The sequence below is a fragment of the Strix uralensis genome, chromosome 3 (genome assembly GCF_047716275.1).
Source record: "Strix uralensis isolate ZFMK-TIS-50842 chromosome 3, bStrUra1, whole genome shotgun sequence".
NCBI classification, from domain to species: domain Eukaryota; kingdom Metazoa; phylum Chordata; class Aves; order Strigiformes; family Strigidae; genus Strix; species Strix uralensis.
In genome coordinates, this window is record NC_133974.1 from 35,912,942 (window position 1) to 35,933,215 (window position 20,274).

The following is a 20,274-nucleotide window of genomic DNA, read 5'->3' on the forward strand; positions in this document are numbered from 1 at the left end:
CGCTTTCTTCCGGCGCCGCAGTCCGGGAGGCAGGGAGGTCCCAGCCGGCCCACAGGCTCTTCTCCGAGGCGGGTGGCGCGGCCCGGCCCTGTGTGCTCACGGGAGAGCCCTCGCTGCGGCCCTCGGACCCTCGGGTGACAAGGCTGGCGGTCATCGGTGAGCGGAGAAGCGCCGGGCCCGCAGCCTTGTCGCCCCCACTTCGTGCTTCAGGAGGAGCCCCCCCACCCTTCGTCTTCCCTCTGCGTCAGAAGAGGGTTGTTGGACAAAGGGAGCATCCATTGGATCGAAAATGGAGACCTTAACTTAATTTTCCTGCTCTCACAAATAGGAACAGCATCAGTGGCACTGTAAAGATGTGGTGATACAGGATGTCTCAGCAAAGTTGTAAGAGATTAGTGAAGCCATTCATACTAACCCTCACTTTTGGGAGTTGTTTCACTGCTCTGTTGTCAGGAGGTGTGTGAGTGATTTGGAGTGCAGTGAAGGCAGATAACAGATAGTGGTGTTAGGAGCCCATACGGCTTCTACTCGGTTCTATTCGATTCATTAAATAGTCACCTGTGGAAAGCAGTGCAGGAGTATGTATTTGTATGCCAGAATGCCTGCTTTATCAGGCATGGCTCAGGCCAATGCAAAATTTAAAGCCCATATTTCTCACTTTATTGGCACTTCTACATTAATGTCTCTTTTATGAGGACTCTGCAGTCCTTACTATACAGAGACTTGCCAAAATCCACTATCAGCAAGTATTTATTTATACTTGATCTTAGGAAAAAATAATTAAAGCTATTTAATTAAATAACTTTATAAGCATCTGATCCAGTCTAAGACTTTTTAGTTGCCTGTGGAACAGTTTTCCTAAAATAAATGCCGTTTAGTTCTCTGAAGAATCGAAAGCATCAACAAAGACCACTGGGGGGAGCAAGCGACTTGTGCAAATGCAGAGTCTGTGGCGACTCCAAAGACCTCTTCAAAGACTGCACAGGAAATTTGGACACTTAGGCATCTAAAATTTAAGAATTAATTTGGTGTCTAAATAATTATATAGGGTTCAAAAATTAATCGTATTCTTTGTGGCATCTGCTAAAGCTATATCTCATTCCTAATTTATCCTTTCCATCATCTTGTGGGCCCTACCTTTTGCTGTCATTCCCCCTAGCTAAGTGCCTTGTCCCTGTTGCCACCCTTTATTATCTTTTGTTTTCAATTACCACCTTCAGCTATAGTAACTTTTACTCCCACAGCTTCACAGGAACTGTGGTGAGATGCAACCTGGGATCCCAAGGGAACAAACCCAGGTTTAGAAACCTGTGCTGTGAGATGGCAAGGAATTTCTAGAGGATCTTGCAGAGAGGCCCTCAGTCAAGCAAACAGGTTGATGTGAAAATTTTCCTTCAAAAAAACTCAAAACGACCTGCAGGGGAGACATTTCACCTAGGGGCCAGGCTAAATCGAGTTCAGGAAAACCTCAAATTATGTCCGATGGAGGTATGAAGATCTCCAAAGCTTTTATGTGCTGATCTGCTCCATTTGTATCAAATGATATGCTAATGGCCACAAAAGCCCAGGATAAATCTGGGAAATGTGGAAAAAGGAGAAAACAGGAGAACTTCCTTCCTCCTACCTGGTGGGAACCAGCTGCTATCTGATTTTGAACAGGAGAAGGTGTGGTATGGTACACATCCTCATGGACAAGTCCTGATGTGGGAATAAGCGTTGTCATATTGACAAAGCAACAACTGAAGTGATGTGTTTGAACTAATCTCTACTTGCTATTCTGCATGATGTGAAACAGAAACTATTTAATATATCGTACAGATCAGATCCACTATTAGCTCTCTTCAGTCAGTTCTATCTAAGGCCTTATGTTCATCTGTAAGCTTGGTCTATACATATATTTTGCACTGTAACAAGCAGGTTAATTAGAAGCATGATTTTTCTTTTTACCAAAATAATTACTTCCTCAGTAACATAACTGGATGCAATCACAGGGTATATTTTCCATTCTTTAAAGAAATAAAGAATATCAGCATAAATACTTCAGTATATTGGTTTTACTTTTTCACTGGTAAGCCAAAATCTTGTTTGAATATTATTTCACAGTTTTACGCTAAGGCAAACTCATTTATGTCCAGGCAAGTACAATCAACAAATTTCACGTTCATGAAATTTTACAGTAAGGTGCTGTGTGTTGTAGTATGCTTCACATTGGTTTGTGTGCAGTTATAAGACAAATGGGTACAGAAAAAAAAAAAAGAAAAATACTTATTAAAACATACATTTATAACGTTTCTTTTCTAATACGTGGAGTGGCAAACTGATTTATTAGGCATTCATCTAGCAATGAGTGCTACACAGATATATTACATTGTCAAGGCCTTGGTGTGTTACATTTTTAAGGTAAGGAAGAAGCAAATATGTATCACACTACCTAAATGCTGAAATTACAAAATTTTATTTTGAAAAATGAAGTCTGATTTCAGGGGTATAAAATGAGCCTTAACAGTGTACAAAAAGATGTAAATAGGAAAGGGCTAAATAATTCTTTAAAAAAAACCCTAATTAAATAAAAACTTGTGCAGTTAAACCCCCTAATATTTAGAACAGGCGAGGCAAATAAAATGCATTAACTGTCAGGGAGCAAATCTACATTACTTAAAGCATTAAATATGAAGTTTTCAACTTCAATGTTACTGTTCAGAAGAAGAGCTAAAATCCAGTGACTCACAGTAAGAGTCAGTCAGGAACAGTCAGGGCGGTAACCTCCATTTTATATCTTGTTCTCTACATTAGAGATGGTTCTACAAAACAGGCAGGTTTGTCTCCTCTTTGGTCCAATTATGTTTCACTATGAAGCAAAAGGAAACCTCACTGGCTGTAGAGTTTTTCTCTAAAAATCAAATTATTGGAGATTTTTTTAATAGGTTGAAACATTTTATCTCCTATAATTACACTAACACAGGTCTTTCAATCGTCTTTAGATAGTAAGATCTTTAAGAGAAAAGTCAATCTTTCACTGATTTTCAGTTGCTTAAAAGCTATTAATATCTATAGCCCAAGGTAGCCTCTACATCGGCTTGGTCTGGAAGCACTTCCTGATTACTTCCTTTAAAATGACAATACTTGTAGAAATTAATCATGTCTTTAGTCTATATTAATAGATTTCTTCCTGAGTGTCCCCCAAATATGGGCTAATTATGTGGCTAATGCACTTTCTTTACTTGCTTTAGATTCATATCCAAATTAGGTAATGTAAAAAAGTGACCAGGAACATAAATGCACTGAAGATGAAATACACCTGTCAAAGTACCCCTTGCACATGTTGAGTTTTATCCTCCAGGCATTTCTGTGAAATACTTCAGCTGCTTGCCAGGTGTCAGATCAGAATTTATTGTCCTACCTGCATAAACCATTATCAGTGATGAAATAGTGTATATCACCATGGATTTTTTATGACCAGTGTCACCAGTCTCCTACTCCAAAGTGCTGCAGGTCATAAAAAATATTTTAAAATCTAAATTATTTCAAATACACCACAACGGTATTTATGCTTTAAACAAACCTTTATTTTGTAAAGCTTAAAAATTTAATGTTATTTGCGAAACTGTAAATGTTTATATAGTTGTTTAGGAATCATAAATCAACGGGACAATTTACACATACACTCATACTGAATCGGCTTTATATTAAAAACCAGACAAGGAAAAATATTTTCTACTTTGATTGGGACCTTTTAAATCCAGACTCAATTTCAGAATAAGATTTTACTTACATCTTACTCATATTTGAAAGCTGAAGTTTATTTCAGGCATGTCACTGTCACTTTCAAATAGCCAGCAATTTCATTCCAGATGAGCTCAATGTAGTTGTTAACATGGGTAAGTTTTGATTCGCCAGTAATGCTTTGAAAATGGAAGATCTGGGTCATTACAATGTTCATTCTACTGCACAGCAAATTGAAATGTGGCACATACTAAACTTTATTCACCTCAGCTGTATTACTCTCCGAAAGCTGGAATTCTTCTCAACTCACTCTAAAATATGATCTACAGACACAGCTATGTTATTGGCATACATTGTCTGCCGTAAGAAAAAAAAAAAACCACTTCTTAAAAAACTTGGTGTACCAGCTGAAGCATAAGCTATACCAACAAAATGACTCTTTTGCAAGGATAAAAAGCATTTATTTTTATTACTCAGTGTAGCTGTATTAGCAAACTCTTTACAATGCAGATCAACTCCAAGAAAGTTTATACAGGTCCCAGAATATCCTGGTTCTCTACAGTGTCAGCATTTGCTGCAGAATTCCTGTCTAGAAGGAAAAGCAGCTCCCATGGCTCCCATGAAGATCAAATTGACTACACAGCAGTGCGATATTACAGCTTCAAAGATGAACTGTGACCTAGTCATCTCAGTGGGACACTGAGTTAATGCACTCTTTCTGGCATCTCACAGCATATCTCCTGCAAGCAACGCTGTTTTCTATTCCAAAATGTAGTTTCTCCCAGTAGCTTCTGCAATTAAAAAATCTGCAGTATTTTAAATATGTGCCAGTGACTTAATTAAAAATAATTCATTATGCAATGTATAAGAAAAAAAGACCTTGCCTGGGTTGTATCCAGCTTTATATATAATTCATTCAAAAATCTTTTTAAGTAGAGCTGCCACAGAACTCTCTGGATGCTATTTGAAAAGCTACAGTCACCACTGTAAAATGTGCCCTTCAGCATATGGCAGAGTGCACGGCATCTCATTTATACAGTCCTACTGGTCCAGGGCTAAATATTCTGATCGTACCAGTCAAACATCTCTGCCAATGCAGTGAGAGCACAAGTTTAGAAACCATTAAGTCATTAAGGGCTTGGTGATAGATCCCTCTCCCTATCTTAATATCTGAATCAGTTTTACTATGTACATCACTGTGATACCACGATGAGATACCAGTCAGAAGAAGGAACTTCCAAAGCCATACATTCTGACCCTATAAACAAATACATATATGAATACTGTCAACCTTAAGAAATCAGAGTTAAAATTCAAACACTTGATTACATTTGCATAGTTGTGAAAATTTATTAGTTACAGTGTAATGAAAATCAACTTTTTTGGTACAGGCAGAAATAAAAACATACATTATATAGAAAAAATCACAGCTTTAAAAACTGGCTTACATTGTTTAAAATGAGTAAATCTGGTTGTATTTCAAGGCATTGGACTTTAATACTTAATTTTATGCCAAACCATCACACAGTGCAAGAAATATTCTGCAATAGTACAAATTCCATACAGCAGTCTTCAGAGTATTTCGTCTCACAGAATCTCATGGTGGCAAAAAAATGTGCTGAATATTTTTCCATTTAAACACAAAACATTGCTGAAGTTAAATTTTTCTTTCTTTACATACTCTCTATTACAAAAATATCAAATTGTGAATTTGACAGTGTATTCTACAAATAAATGCGCCATGGACAACAGGAATTGCAACTTTGGGACAGTTACTTTACACAGTGTATTATAAAAATAAATTATATGGCAAACATCAAACAAAATCAAGCACGTGGCTTTGCAAATAAAAGTGAAATTCAGCTGGCAGAAAGACTGCTTCTCTCTCTCTATGTACTTTCAAAACATCAGCAAGGCCCTTCATTCTTAAAGCTCTACCAAGAAAAAATATATAAAATCTAATGGAAGCAATAAATACTTCCACGAATAATCAGTAGCACAAGTGACCCTGGTGTTGATGGTAGAGAGCTTCTACAGTGATCCATCCAACTGGCAAGGAGGGTAGTGCACACAGAGCGCATAGAGTGGGGGCGGTAACTCATCTAGAGTTCATGCGTAACTGGTGAATGATGACACTCTCTAAAAGAAAAGACAGCAAAACATTTGGTTTTATGAAGCTGCAAATACATTACAAGTTACTTTAAAGAAGAACAATTACAATGGCACTGCGAAGCATTTTTCTTCTACAAATGTCTCATACACTTACATCACTGGTTGATGGCAAATGCTACAAAAGTAAACTAAATTAGTACCAGGCTAGGGCTCAGAGGCCCTTGGCTTCCACTTCAGTGTCAAGACCATCATTTGGTCATCCATAGGGAAAAAGAAAATACAGTTGAATGGATTAAACCACAGGGACACCAAGGTTCCAGTCCCACTCCCGAATCAGGTAAGAGGAAGACTTGGAGTTGGGTCTCTTGTATCCTGTAAATCTGCTGGCAATCCTGAAATAGGGATGTTGAGGAGGTATGGGGTCATTTCTCATTTTTTATTTAAATTTGGCTTAGAAACCTATGCTGGTTTTATTCAGCAAGTCTGCTTGAATTTTGCTACTGACTTCAATGGGGATAAATTTCAGCCACAGCATGCAAAACTAAGTGTTGGCATGGTCTCTGAAAGCAGGGTTAACTTTGCCGTGCATGTCCCATAGGAGATTCCTGATCCTGATTAATCTGTGGGCTCTGCTGAAATACTAATGACCTGGTCTTCTGTTCTTCTATCCATTTAAACTGCTCTTACAGGCAACTTTTTTAATATGAGAATTTAGCTACCAATGACATTGTTCTCTGAAAAGGTATATTTTATGCATGTCAAATAATATAACCCTACCTCTGCTAGCTAGAAACATACAATAATACATTTTCAGAAATACTAGTTTTCTTAATTGAAACTATTTTTCTTAAGATTCCTTCCTCTTAATAGACTGAAGATTTTTCAAAGTTTACACGACCCAAGAAATGACACTAATCATATGATTATTCCCTTTTACATTTTTATTGACTTCTGCCTTTGTCTGCTTCCTAACTAATACTTGCAAGATGTTTGATTAAGTTACATTATCAGAAAAAATAAAAATCACGTTTTCCATGTACTCTTAATTCCAGGACTTCGCCACTAGATGGCAGATGCCCGTGATGCTTTTCATGCATGGTGCATCAGAAAAGCAGGGCTAAGGTAACATTCAAGAAAATAGGTTCAGGCAAATGAAATAATAGAATTTCCCAAATGGAAAGTGTTTCTTTTCCATATACTTTATCGATAACAAATGATTTTCAACAAGATATGTATACCAGTTCTACCAATTTTGAGCAATGACTATGAAAGAACCACAAACTACAGTAAGATTTTAACTCACAACCAGTGCTGTTCTCTAACTTCAAGCTCTTGCGGAATGTGATGTAAAAAGCTGCATTTAATTAATATCAGATTGTAACCTCAGGCAAATCCTCCCATTAACTTCAATGGGAATCACACAAACTGTATATGAAACAATTTTTTTCTTAATATTCACTATGCACATTATATATTAATATGGAATTTAGATACAAAATTCTAAAAACTAAATGGGTAGCAGAAAAATATCAAGCTCCTTGTAAAGGCTCAGTCACTGAATGAACAGCAAAACTACAGTAGGTTTCTGAATCAGTCTTCCTTCTACAGACCAAATACAGCAATTATGCAGAAAAGAGTAGGAGAAATAATTAAAAAAGCAAAGAATTTCCACTTCTATTATTCATTTGTTCATTAATTTCTCACACACATATGTGTATGCTCTTCATTTGTCTATCAGTTGTTTGCATTTGTAATGCTTATATATATGTGTGTATTATACACACACATGCATATATACACACACTCTCTAGTTACTAAAAGAGGTGTCTGAGGAGTTGTTAAGCTAAAATTATAGTAGGGCAGATTTTGTCAGAGTTCTGTTGGACCACCCCCTGCAGGAATATGATTATATCTGTAGGATATGATTACATAAATTTTTCTAGTTATAAATGTGAGTATTTCAAGAAGCTATGAATTCACTTAAACAAAACAATTTATTTTAATGACAGGAAAAGAAAATTAAGTTAATGTAAAACTGCTAATTCTGCTTTCCATCCCACTGATGTGAATCAGAACTTCTCCAGGAAACACATCATTAACAGCTGGCCTATGAAAAATACCAGTTCATATAATGAAGTACATCAACTGACATTTTAACATATGAAGTTTAATTTCTTCTTACAATATATACAAACAACACCAGATGATACAACACTGTATGTACCACAGACAATGCATGCCCAAGCAACAGAAGAGAATCATACATCAGTACTTTTTAAAATCCTGAAGAGTTTTTAAAGTGAAGAACCATTCACACCTGAGTGATTCATACCTGACTCTCAGAGCTGGTAGCTCTGTATCTGAGAGTAGTTAACCCTGATTGCATCTTCCAAAAAGCCAAGTAAGAGCAGTGTGTAGGGAGTAAGATTCAAAGTAAAGTTAATATCTATAATGAGAAATGTTGCATATAGTTTTACCTGAGAGAGCTCAGGCAAAATTAAGGGAAAGAGGGTAACTCACACTGACGTAGGGAAGAAAAACATTCCCCTAAATGAAAACAAGTTCGAAAGATGAGCTCACAGAAACCCCTGCCAGCAAACTACAGGTTACAAAGTGACTCAGTGAAATCAGCCACTGATGTGTGATGGGAACATGTAATTGCTCTGAAAATTGTCCTGACTGTTGCAGCTTATGCCAAGCACCTGAAACCCAGCAGGACAGTAGCTTACTTTCTTTAAAGACATGCTCTTCCACATCTGATGAGAATTACTGAATATTCATGTAAATATTGAGCATGTTTTAGAATATGTGTAGCCTATTTCAGGCAGTAACATGACTTGGCATCCAACTGGCATGAATCAACATATTAACGTGACTTTGGAGATTACTCACATGATGGTAATTCCTATGTGCTGAAAGTGGTTTGAGGTTTAAATACGGTAACATGCATACTCTATGGGCATATTCAGAAGAGTCACAAAGTGTTATTTGTTTTTTGAAAAATCACACTAATGGGTGTCATGAAAGGAAAGAAAGGTGGGCAAAATAAATCAAAATCTCTGGTTTTCTTCTATTATTTACTTAGCATGTTTACCGATCTGAGAGAAATTCCCCAGGCATTAGGGTTGAAGTTTTGTGCTCCCTCATTTTCAGTCACACCTACTCAAATGTATTGCTCTGCTAATGACTACATTAGCAATACTCATATGTAACAGTAATTCAGGTGATGGGATCTTGCGTAGGAAGAAAAGTGGAAAACTTATTAGGAACTAGATTTAAAATCACAGAGATCATCTGGAGAATTGCAGGTGCACCTTCTCAGTCCATATGTGATGGTCATGAATGGGCTGGCATTTTCCCTGCTCTTCCCCCTCTCCACCTAACTGCTGTCCTCAGCCATATGTTCCCACTGCTGGGCTTGAGTTATCATGGCTGCTTATACGCCCATGCAGTCAGCCAGAACAGGGCATCTCTCCAGCTGACATTGCATCCTACCAAAAATACACAGATTGTTTCTCAGCTAGCTCAGTTCCTGAGGAAGCACTGTAACTATGATTATTACCATGAGTTGAGTGCATTTTGCTACTGAAACTGTTCCACTTCATTTAAAAAAAAAAAAAAATCAATACAGAGAAAACGGTAAGAGAGAGAAAGCATGAGGATGAGTCACTCTAGATGATCACCTGGGCAGAGGAAGACTTGGTTTCTGCATTGTAATCCTGTAACGTAGAATACACAACAAGCCCTGTAAATAAAGGTCCTAATATTTTCCTATGGATCGCTGTATCAGAGTTTGATTCTTTGGTGCCTAGTAAAATCTGAGCTCTAAACAAAGCTTGTCCTTGTGGTGTTTCTGACATCACTCTCTTGTGTTCATACTTTGATGTTATATGAAGGTAAGATCATGCTACATTCTTCTGTGCAGTGGGGCACTGATAAGATCTTGCTCCTCTGTTGCCCTTTTCATTACATTGGAAGAACTTCTTATTCTGGAGACCCCTACTGCTTTGTCAGATTTGGCTGAAATTGGTTGATGTGTTCAATGTTACTCATCAACGAAGGACAGATGGAAGGATCGATGAAAACAGACAGTTCATCTTATAAGCCTTCTTTTCACAAAAGGCCATGCTCGAAGGCAGCCTTTGGAACAGGGACCAGAATCCAGGGGGCTCCCTCCTCCTAGTTCAATATCCTGACTACTCAACCACTCTCTTGTCTCTGCTCAGTGAATACTGAAGCCCTCCATGCAGAACAGCACAGCCTTACAGGAGGGAATCAGAATGCCACCTTCTTCCCCCTTGACTGTCTGTCAGTGCCACTGGTGAACCTGGTTGAAGCTGATGTGGGTCTGAGTCTCCTCAGATACTGGTGAGAAGGGGGGCCCATCTCCTACTTTTGAAGACAGGTTTCAATCAACAGCTTTTTAAAATAGGCAGCACTACCCCTACGTTTGTGTGGTAGTTGATCTACTAGGAGGCATTCATGATTCCACAGTCACTTTAAAACAGCCACTGGTTTCCTATGCCTGACTTCTTCCTTTTTCTGGCCCGAGAGCCTGGAAGTAAGCTATGTTAAAGCTAGCCTTTATGCTTTTTGCCAGATTCCTTGTAGTTCACATCAGTTCCTCAGCTGAGTTCAAACACTTTTGCCAGCTCAAGGGACAACCACATGGAAGTGAGTACTTTCTTGGCTGCAGGTGACAAAGACAGGATTACAGCTTTTGACTCCAGTGTGGGGTTACATCCTGACTTTAAGTGATCATGAATTTGTGGCTTGACTTAAAGCCCTTAGAGGAAATACAAGAATACCTAGATTATGGAGCTCGATTAGGTTCAGAAGCTGCAGTGCTAGTCAAGTCACAACTGAAACACTGACTAGACAAGGGCAGTGGGAGAACTTCAGGAAGATCTTCAGGATGCCTCTGGGACTTAGACGCTGTCTCTAGACTTGGTTGTCTAAATTGCCTTCTGGAGCTGACTTACTGAATGGAGAATCTTACTGTAGTCACTAAACATAACTGTATCCAGATTCAGAGGAAATTCCAATATGATAGAGACATTTTACATTTCAACTTTTAAGACTTCTGAACTATAGGCTTTCTTTTTTCTTCATCTTACCTTTCTTCTACCTTTAAGAAACAAGAATCTCATGTCAATTAAAATGAATGTTAAAAATGGTGAGTACAACTAAATACCTATCTTTAGCTAATGGTTAAACCAGTTGCCTGATTCCAACTCTTAAGGCTTCTGCTATGGAGCAAAAGTTCCTTTTTGTTGTGCTGCCTCTGGGAAGAATAACAGGATCCTCAGTCTGACCTGTCTGGAATTTCTCGAGTCTGTCTCATGAAATCCTACTGACTCTACAAGAGTAATCCCCAGCTTGTGCCTGCAGTTCTGGTTCAGTTGTGCTAATTTGCCTGTCCTGGATTTCAGGTACTGTAAGGCTGGTTTGTTTCTTCAGGTGAATTAGTTTCTTAGATCTTAAGCAAAACAAACAAATTTGTCAACCACAGGCACACATAGAATATTGCCTTGGATATAGCAACATTTAACAAAGGAACTAACTTTCTTTGAAATAAGGATCTGAAAAGGAAGGCTTAAGGCAGCTGTAGTTCATCACTGTATCAAGCCACATTAGCTTGGGGCTCATGTTTGCAATATTATTTAAATGACTGTTTTGACCTGGAGACTTGCTTCACTGCCAGTATTTAGAGTGAATATCCAGCAAAAAGCTCTTAATAATGTGTTTTCTTCAAACATCTGCTAAAAAGTCTACATTACAGTTAGAACAGTAAGATCTCCACAACAATTTATTGACAAGTTGAGGCTTTTAAGTGGTAACAATTAGTTGAAGGGACCTGATGTATTTCTGGCATAGTAACTCACATTGCTTTCTAATTCTAGTTTCAAAGTTTTATCTAAAATACTGTGAATTGAGTGTTAAGAAAAATGCTACTAATAATGAATCTGATTTTTAGATGTTGTAAGAACCAGAACGTTGAAATTAACAGGTATTGCAGATGCTACACATGTAAAAATTGAAACCTACTTCTTTTCTGATGCGGCAGCAGTTTTTACACTACAGACAAAATGCCCTTCATGTGAATAGTAAAATGCCAGCTTTACACTGGGATAATGGCCATATCTGGATCTTAAATTGGAGAGCAATGCAAACTGCAGACTGAAGACTAAACATTGATTGGACTGAATATAATTTTGTTGACCTTCTGTGGCAGATTCTTCCATCAAATCTCTTCTTCCATACAGAAAGCCATTTAATATTTCACCCACTAGTACATTTTCTTTTCTGTGAACTGTATTTATTATTTATTGGTTGTCTTCCTGTCTTGCCTTCTGAAAGCTATTCCTAACCACTGGGTCCCTTACAGACTGCTGTGGTGGTGAAGGTATTATACAAGCTTTAAAACGCTTATTTGTCAGTCTGCTCGGCTCCATTTCTTTTGGTTGTGACTTTCTTCTGTGGAAATTGATTACTTAATGGAAATGCCCTTTAATAACTTTACTGTTATTAAATAAACAATCATTACAATCATCGGCATCCACACTATTTCCATGCTGGAACAGTTCTTTAAAACATGCTTAAAAATGCAAACATATAAATGAGGAAATCACAAAGAGGGAAGGAAAAACGATGAATCACCACGGTATTGTGAGGCGGTCTGTATTTAAAATGTTTTAAACAACTGAGAATTGAAAGTAACTTTCACACCAAACTCTTATCTCTTTCACTGTCTGTACCTGAGCTGTGCTTTTAGACAGCAATTTCTGCCAGCAGTGGTTTATGCTGACTTCCTCTCTAAGGCATAAGGATGCTTGGCAACTAAGGTTTAAATATAGCACAAGTTTATCCAACCAGGAAAACTGGAAACCTAGTGAAGTCAATGAAGTGACTTGCTTCATAGCCTTTAGTGGTCTCTGGAGCAGGTACAAATGGACTGTATTGATTTTAGCCAGATCAATGTTTCTCAAGCTTCTTCTAAAGACTAAACACCTTTTGGCTCACTTGAGCTGGCAGTATCCCAGTGTGTATAAGCCAGGGACCTGGTTGTAAGTACTGTCTACAAGCATTAACCCCCTCTGGAAGAAATAAACTGCTGTTTAGCACTGCTGCTGCCAAACATTGTGCAACCCCCCTACCCCCTTGAATTTTGTAACCACCTTGAGAAAGCAGCTCACCACTGAGAAACGCTGATTTGGACAGGATAAGAAGGCTGGGCTTCCCCTCCCTCCCACACCTGAGGTACTAGCTTTCATTAAAACAGGATCTCAAGTGTGCTGTCTCCTGGCATTGCTTCCCTAGGCAAGGTGGCATCTCAGTAATGTGATCACAGGCAGAAAGTGCGCCATGCAGTAGCAAAGGTGGAAAGTTATCCATTAAGGTGGAAGACAATCTAGTAAAAGTGACCAAACTTCCTTCGATCTATTAAAAAGTGACCAAGTCTATCATTAAGAATTCCTGAACTAGATTAATAATCTAGTGCAGTTGCCCCATTCTCCCTTCCTAGGCTGAAAATCTCCCTGGTGTACAACTGCCTTTTTGATGGCTTTTTTTTTTTCTTTTGTAAACTTCAGGAAGAAAACAAAAGGATGTTGTTACTTAAGTAGTCAGTGCACACACTTATTAGTTTGTTGTAAGTGACAGCTGCAGGACTTCATTAGTACAGGCAAATGTGAGCAACTACACAGACAGGGAGCTGACTTCCATGGTAGCAGTAAAACCTGCAGAACATACCCCCTGAGCCACCGCCATCAACCCTGACCCCCGCACAGGGAGGCAGAGCTGCTGGCTGAAGATTTCTTCAGTTCTATTTTCATAGACTGAGTCTCGGCACGAGGCTCGAATTTTGTCACATTTCCTGCTCCTGGGGCTGCCACTACTGGCTTTCCTGCTTTCATACCTTTTGACACAGGAATGCGGGTGGGTGTAGGTCTCGGGGATGACCCATCCTGTCCTGTCTGCAAAAGAGAGAGACAGAGAGACATTACATGAACAGAGGACTTTTTCTTCTGATATATGCTCATGTTATATTTTTCATTGGTTCTTCATTTACCTCTCAAGCAACAATGTCCCAGATCACACCTATTAGCAAATTAATGTCACATCTGGAACCTGGCCATAGTGCATACCGCTAGAATAGGGCCAAAGGTACAGCTGGGATCAAACAAGCTTCCCAGAGCTGCTGGGGTCCAGTGTTTTGGATCAAGATGTCATAGGGATGGGAATCCCTGGAAAACTCAAATTCCACAGCACGACACAATGCAGGAGAGCCTTAGAGGCTACTGAAATGCTGGTTTAGGTGTCAGACAGGTACAATATTAGCATCTTGCATAGAGACTAGCACAGGGTCTCAAAACAGTATAGCCATGTGAGGCTAATGCTGAACCCAGAGTAACTGCCATATTTTCAGAGCTGGGGTAAGATTTCTCAGCATTATAGATAAAATTGAACTTTGTTTCCCAAAGCATGCTGGGGCCACTTATTTCTGCACTGGGACATGCAGGCGGCTGGGAGAGAGACAGAGCAAAGGTATGGATTTCCTTTTCCTGTGGCTGTGGGAGGAGGGATGAGGGAGAAGGCTCTCCCCCTCCCAGCCACAGCCACAACTTGATGAACTCGTGAGAGTGAAGAAGGCAGCCCAGATTTCCCGGGATACCTCAAGGCAGTGCAGGCATTGTCACTTTACTATCTCTGCCAGTCTGCTGCCCTGGACAACAGCCTATCAATCACACTTATCCTCAAGTGTGAGGACTTCAGAACAACAGAAAAAAAATGGCCTAAGTGGTTGAGGACCCAAGTATGGGGCTGGCAGACCCAACACGGCTTCTACGAGGGATCTATGCCCTTCTGGACCACCAGCTGGAGACCAGGCTGGCTATTCTGTAGCTTTGAAAATGCAATCAGTACATACGTTTAGGCAACTGAATCCCACTGTATAAACACAGAAGGAGCACTTGGATAGGACAAAAAAATTCAGAAGGGTCAACTGGTATTTTCTATCTCCATTTGCCAGATAACATTGCACATACTCTGCAAGGCCAAAACTGGAAGCTACCCCTTATGGACCATGACCTAAAGAAAATACTTATAACCATGACAATTCTGAAACAAAAATGTGTTTTATCTTCTGCAGTGTGCAGTACAGACACAAATGTTAACGGTGACAACTTCAGTGTCCTACCTGAATTTCGTATGTGACTTTTTTTCTGTTCAGATAATGGACAAAGACTTCGATCTCACAGAAGAGAACTCTCCTCATAAGATCCTGGAATCCTAGCTAGACCCATCTGCTAAATGACTAAATTCTGCAACTTATGACACGTAAGCAAAATAAAACTAAACTGCTGAAATAGACTGGATTAGGGAATCACATCGACTACAATACGTATTTGCATTTATTTCAAAATGCTCTTAAAAATGCTCCACAAAGGAGCATTTTTCTCTCTCGAAGGATTTCCAGCCAGTAGCATCAGAGCCTTCTGTCTGCATCTTGAGTATTCAAAGGAAAACCATTCCTTAATCTTCTAAGAACAGTTCAAAACCCCATGTGTACACAAAAAAAAAAAAAAAAATCACAATTGGAAAACTTGAATGCTGTCTGCCTGGCAGGAAGGAAGCCATTTTCAATAACTAAAAGCAACATTTACAATAGCAGTCTAAAGGCTAATATGGAACTCACATGTAGATGTCAAAACAAGTTAGGCCCATACAATTCTGTAGGGCAAAACATGCAAATGCATTCCATCAGCCTCGGAAAATATGTCAACATCCCAGGGAACCCAAATGACAAACATCTTGTACTCCCTGAAACAGCTCCACAGTGTGTAAACATGAGGCAATCAAATGAAGTAGCTGGAATCTCAGGCATTTCTTCAGCTTTATTCACATGTAAATTATTAACTACGGATTTGGGCGCTTTCAAGTTACCCATTTCAAGCCTAAATCATTCAAAAGCACTCTGGAAAGAACTCCAACTTGCTTTAAATTTCTTAGTTGCTTTGCTTATGGCATATTAACATGTTGATCGTTTGGAAGCTAATGTCTGCTTCACGTGCAGCTGCAAAAGCATTTTGTGTTTGCTAAGTGAAATGGCACAAAGGTGGCTGTTCACCAAGCAGTCCCCTTTGCTGAGAGTGACACTCTTCAGTACCCATCTGTAGTGTCTGTGGCAGAGAACCCACACGACTGTCTGCCTCTTGGTCAGTTCTTCCAAAAACCAAGCTCTGAGCAATTCCCTCCAGCCCTGTTTGTCTGTAGGCTGCTGTCTTCTGGTTGATATAGGAACGTGGCTCCAAACAGAAACCAACTCTTGCCCGAGACACAGGCCCGTGGGACGCACAGTGATGTTGGCTGGCTCCTAGCTGGCAGGACGTGGTGCTGGAACAGCACAGGGGGCCAGAGTGAGGTTAGTAAATACATGTTAGAGTGAGAGAAATACACGCAGACTCTAAGCTCGTTAGGTCAATAATCAGCGCTCATTGCAGACACTGGCAGGTCTATTAAGCTGTGAGGTTGCAGTAATGTTGGACAGTCCCATTAAAGGAAGAAAAGCAATTTGAATATACAGTACACTTGGCGTTTTTTAGTGGTTTATATCAGATTCTGCTTAGGGCATTTTACTGACACAAAGAGTGCTTTCATGCACACACTTTTGAAATATTTTAATAACAAGGGTGCTTTTTCAGCACTTGTTCCCGATCAGATCAGAAACCAGCTTGCCCTGGACAGCAATGGTTCACTTCAGCAGCTGACATAGATAGCTAGTGCAATTTGAGATGCCCTGGGCTACTCAAGCTATCTGCACAGGGCTGGTAGATAAGACAGAGGACCCAAGGAGACCTGCAACCTCTGATAAAGCAGCTGGAAGTTCGGTAGACTACTTCACAGCACTTAAAATGACACTAAAGAAGTATGTTTAGGCAATTGAATCCTGAAAGGGTGGACTTGAGATCTAGTCAATACAGTCAGTGGAGCCCAGTGGGCAATTCAGCTCACACTGAAGGTAGCGATGGAGGTCTCAGCTGAATCACTCTCCAGTCTCCGCAGAGCCAACACACAGAGCTCAGGGCTGACAAGGGGACTGATGACTAGGGACTGAGTTGCCCGCACTGAGGCATCTTGTGCCATCTGAAGTATCCTGTCAGCTTTCACTGCAGAAACTACAAGTCTGTGTTATACCTACCAGCCTCCTGCACATGTCTCAACTGCCATCGGGCACACAGATAGCACCATGCACCTCTATGTGGGCAAGTGAGCTGACCCCTAGATTTCTGGTAACTCTAACAGAAGCTTAAGAGCATATATGGGACACCTACAAAGAGGTAAATTTAGACGCTGATCTCAAACTAAATGCTGCCCAAATGAAAAGTAGCCTTATAGCTGCTTTAACATGTGCCCAGTTAGCTCTGGCAGCCAAGAGCCTTTCAGCCATGCCTTGCTGCCTCAGTCACAGGACGCCCTGCATGGCTGGTGCTGTGCCACTATGCTGGCTCTGCTGCAGCCGGGATTCCCTCTGCTCCCTGCCGATTTCATGTCACCAGATTCACTGTGTACCCTGGCAGCATAAACAGCTGGTGCTGGATTGCCAGGCTTGTAGGAGGTGGGGAGCACAGGGATAAAGTGATTATAAGACTAACAGCCATCCTGGTAGCCAAAGAGATCCAAAGTCACCAGCAATCCTACAGCTAAATGTAAGGCCTAAATCAAAAAACATTGCTTAGATAGGGGCACCACAGTTGGTTTTTTCCCCAAAGAATATTTGTTTTTATTCTGTGGGGTTTTTACTGTAAACTGTATTAACTGTCCTGTGAACAGGGACTTGGGGCTAATGTGCTAAGCTGAGACTAAGAACCAGGCTACAATTTCAGGCTCATTTTGGTCTGCATATCCCCTGGTCTCAGAGTCTTGAATTTTTGGTTGTGCTGTGGTCCATCTGTAATAATAAATTTACCTGCTAGGTCTGCTAGGGTAGTCCAAGTATTTTCCTGGGAGTGGGTTTGACTCAAATCAAGCTAAGGAGGAGCAAACCCCATTTTTTACAGTTCTGTGGTAATTACTCAAATCCATAGGCTATCATATAAAGGGAGGTTACCAGCTTAAGGTTTGGTTCTTTTTTTTTTTTTAATCAAAGTGGCAATGGTTCTGTTAAAGGCTGAATTCAATCCAACTGGTCAACAGTCTCCATGACATCAGCTCCTGCCATGGAGATCCCTGTGGGACTGGACTACGGTGGGTGGCAGCACTGGTGTGACAAGGCCAGCCGCTCAGCTGCCCAGCCCTGTGCTTGTGCAGCAGGCAGAACATGAAGTGCCTCCAAAACATTTGGGTCCAGGGAGCTCAGGTGCCAGTGGAGACACAGTCACTGACCAGTGCCTTTTTTGGTTCATCTTTTTGGTTAAGTGCTCAAAGATTTCCCAAGTTCTCCTTCAGGTACCCATGTCTTTCTTTGGATCAGGGTCTCATTTTATCTAAATCAAAACTTGTAGACTCAGAAGAGGACTTGGATCAGGGAAATATATAAATCTCTAGCTACTCTAGAGTGTACGTCAGTGTAAATCAACACAACCATAACACCCCTTAATCCATGCGATTCATAAATCATGATGGTCCATCATGAAACCACAGTCTCTATTTTGAACTCACATATACAGGTAGACACCACAGTTCAGGCTGAACCTTTAAAAGTACCATGTGTGCACCTTAAAATTGACTTCACCTGCAGCATTGAGGATAACTATAAATTCAAATTGGAAGAAGTGTTAAATGTTTTCAAATATGAAAACAGTAACTGCAAATTTGTTATAGCAACAGATGAGAGCCAGGAATTTCAGAATTATTTTCCCCTTTGTAGCTTGGCACTGCATTAATACATTGTACAAAGCATCTTGTATGAGGAGAGTCAAGAAAAAAACTGAAACCAGTGAGCTAAGAAAGCAGCTGTGTATCAGTTTGTCTTCTTTGATTTTTGAACTTAAACCCTCAAAATTATATCGATATTGGTTTCTTCTAGGGTTACTGAGTAAATGATCACAACTTGTTTTTTCTGACTAGGGGTATTGAAATATGTTTGTAGTAGTAGTCATTTGCAAAACAGATGGTGAGCATATAAATTCTATTTTTTTTTTCAGGGGGTTTGGGACGAAAAGGCACATGTGGGCTAGTTCAAAGTTCCCCACTCATCTGACTAGGGAGCTTAAAAAACAAAGGGAAGCATAAGATAAAGTAAATCTTATGGTTGAACTATTTTCCTTACATTCCAAATCAGGGAGAATGAAGTGAAGAAAAGTTTTGTCTGCCACAGTTCAGTGCATCATCACAGTAGAGACAGACATCTCATAAAAAAGAATGAGGAACTCTTAAAAAAAAAAAGTTTTTTCAAGCTTCTGAGAGACAAAGGAGTTTGTAAATTAATTGATTCAAGACTTTTTAAAAAATGAACAGTTGCCTCTAATATGTAGGAAAACACTGTAAAGTAGCTACAATACATTATATATGTGGGGAGAGAGAGAGAGCACATGTGCAATTCCAAATAGATCCATATGATGTACACAAGTTTTCTCAAGTCAGAGGGCTTAAATGGGAATGGCAGCCTCTCTCCAAAAGTGTGGAAGCGTATCTTAAATACACTTTGACATTTCAGCTTGGAAAGAGATGGCTGAAGAGCTGTGTTGTAGGGTTCTGCAGACTCCTGAGCGGCATGAACAAATGAACAGGGGATGACTATTCAGTATTTGTCAAGATACAAGAAAGAGGCTGTAACCAATGAAGGTACTGCATAAAAGGTATCAAACAAAAGACCATTTTTCCCAGAGCCCACAACTGAATTCACTGCCCCCTGATGTTGTGGAAACAACAGCATAAATGAGTTCAAAAAGCAATTAGAAGAATAAATAAAAGAAAACTCTGCCACGGTCTATTAAACACAAAGATGTGTCTACAGGCCCTGGTTCAGAAAGAAATACCTACCTATTGCCAAAAACTGGGAACAGACGCTGAAAATAATCTTCCCCTAAGCATCTGCTGCAGGCTCTGTCTAGCTAAATAAGCTTTTGGACTAATACAGTACTGCTGGCTTTCTATTTTGGTTAAATTCTTCTTTCCCAGAGTATTTCCAACTAAAGCAATGCAAAACCATGTCCAATAATAAACCTGTGGGGAGGACTATTAAATATGCCTATATATGTTTAAAGACGAAGGTGAGAGACTGCTTTAAGTACAAAAAAGAAGTCAGGGTACCACCACAGAGGCACAGAGAGAAAGCAGAAAAAAATATGTTAGAGGAAGCACTATTGTAATACAGCACTTACAGAAGTTGAGAATTTCAGAGGAACAGAAAAAGCTTTACTATTCACTGGCTGAAAGAGGCCTGGAGCTGTAAGCAGTGATAGCATGTCTGCCTATTTATTCCTTTGGAGTTCAGTA

The 20,274-nt window shown here is 39.8% G+C and overlaps 1 protein-coding gene across 4 annotated transcripts in view; it reads right to left on the reverse strand.

The window, feature by feature from the left end:
• Nucleotides 1–3,544: 3,544 nt before the first annotated feature.
• The window catches only part of FILIP1 (filamin A interacting protein 1), a 111,624-nt gene continuing 94,894 nt past the window's right edge, over nucleotides 3,545–20,274 (reverse strand). For 3 of the 4 annotated variants that reach the window (XM_074861893.1, XM_074861892.1, XM_074861891.1), the window contains 2 exons: nucleotides 13,588–13,811; nucleotides 3,545–5,862 (listed from right to left, as the gene is read on the reverse strand). In XM_074861893.1, coding sequence (XP_074717994.1) covers nucleotides 13,605–13,811 — 207 coding nt within the window. In that variant the 3' untranslated portion in view covers nucleotides 3,545–5,862; nucleotides 13,588–13,604. The remainder of the gene's footprint in view (nucleotides 5,863–13,587; nucleotides 13,812–20,274) is intronic. The other variant, XM_074861894.1, reaches the window with a different exon arrangement.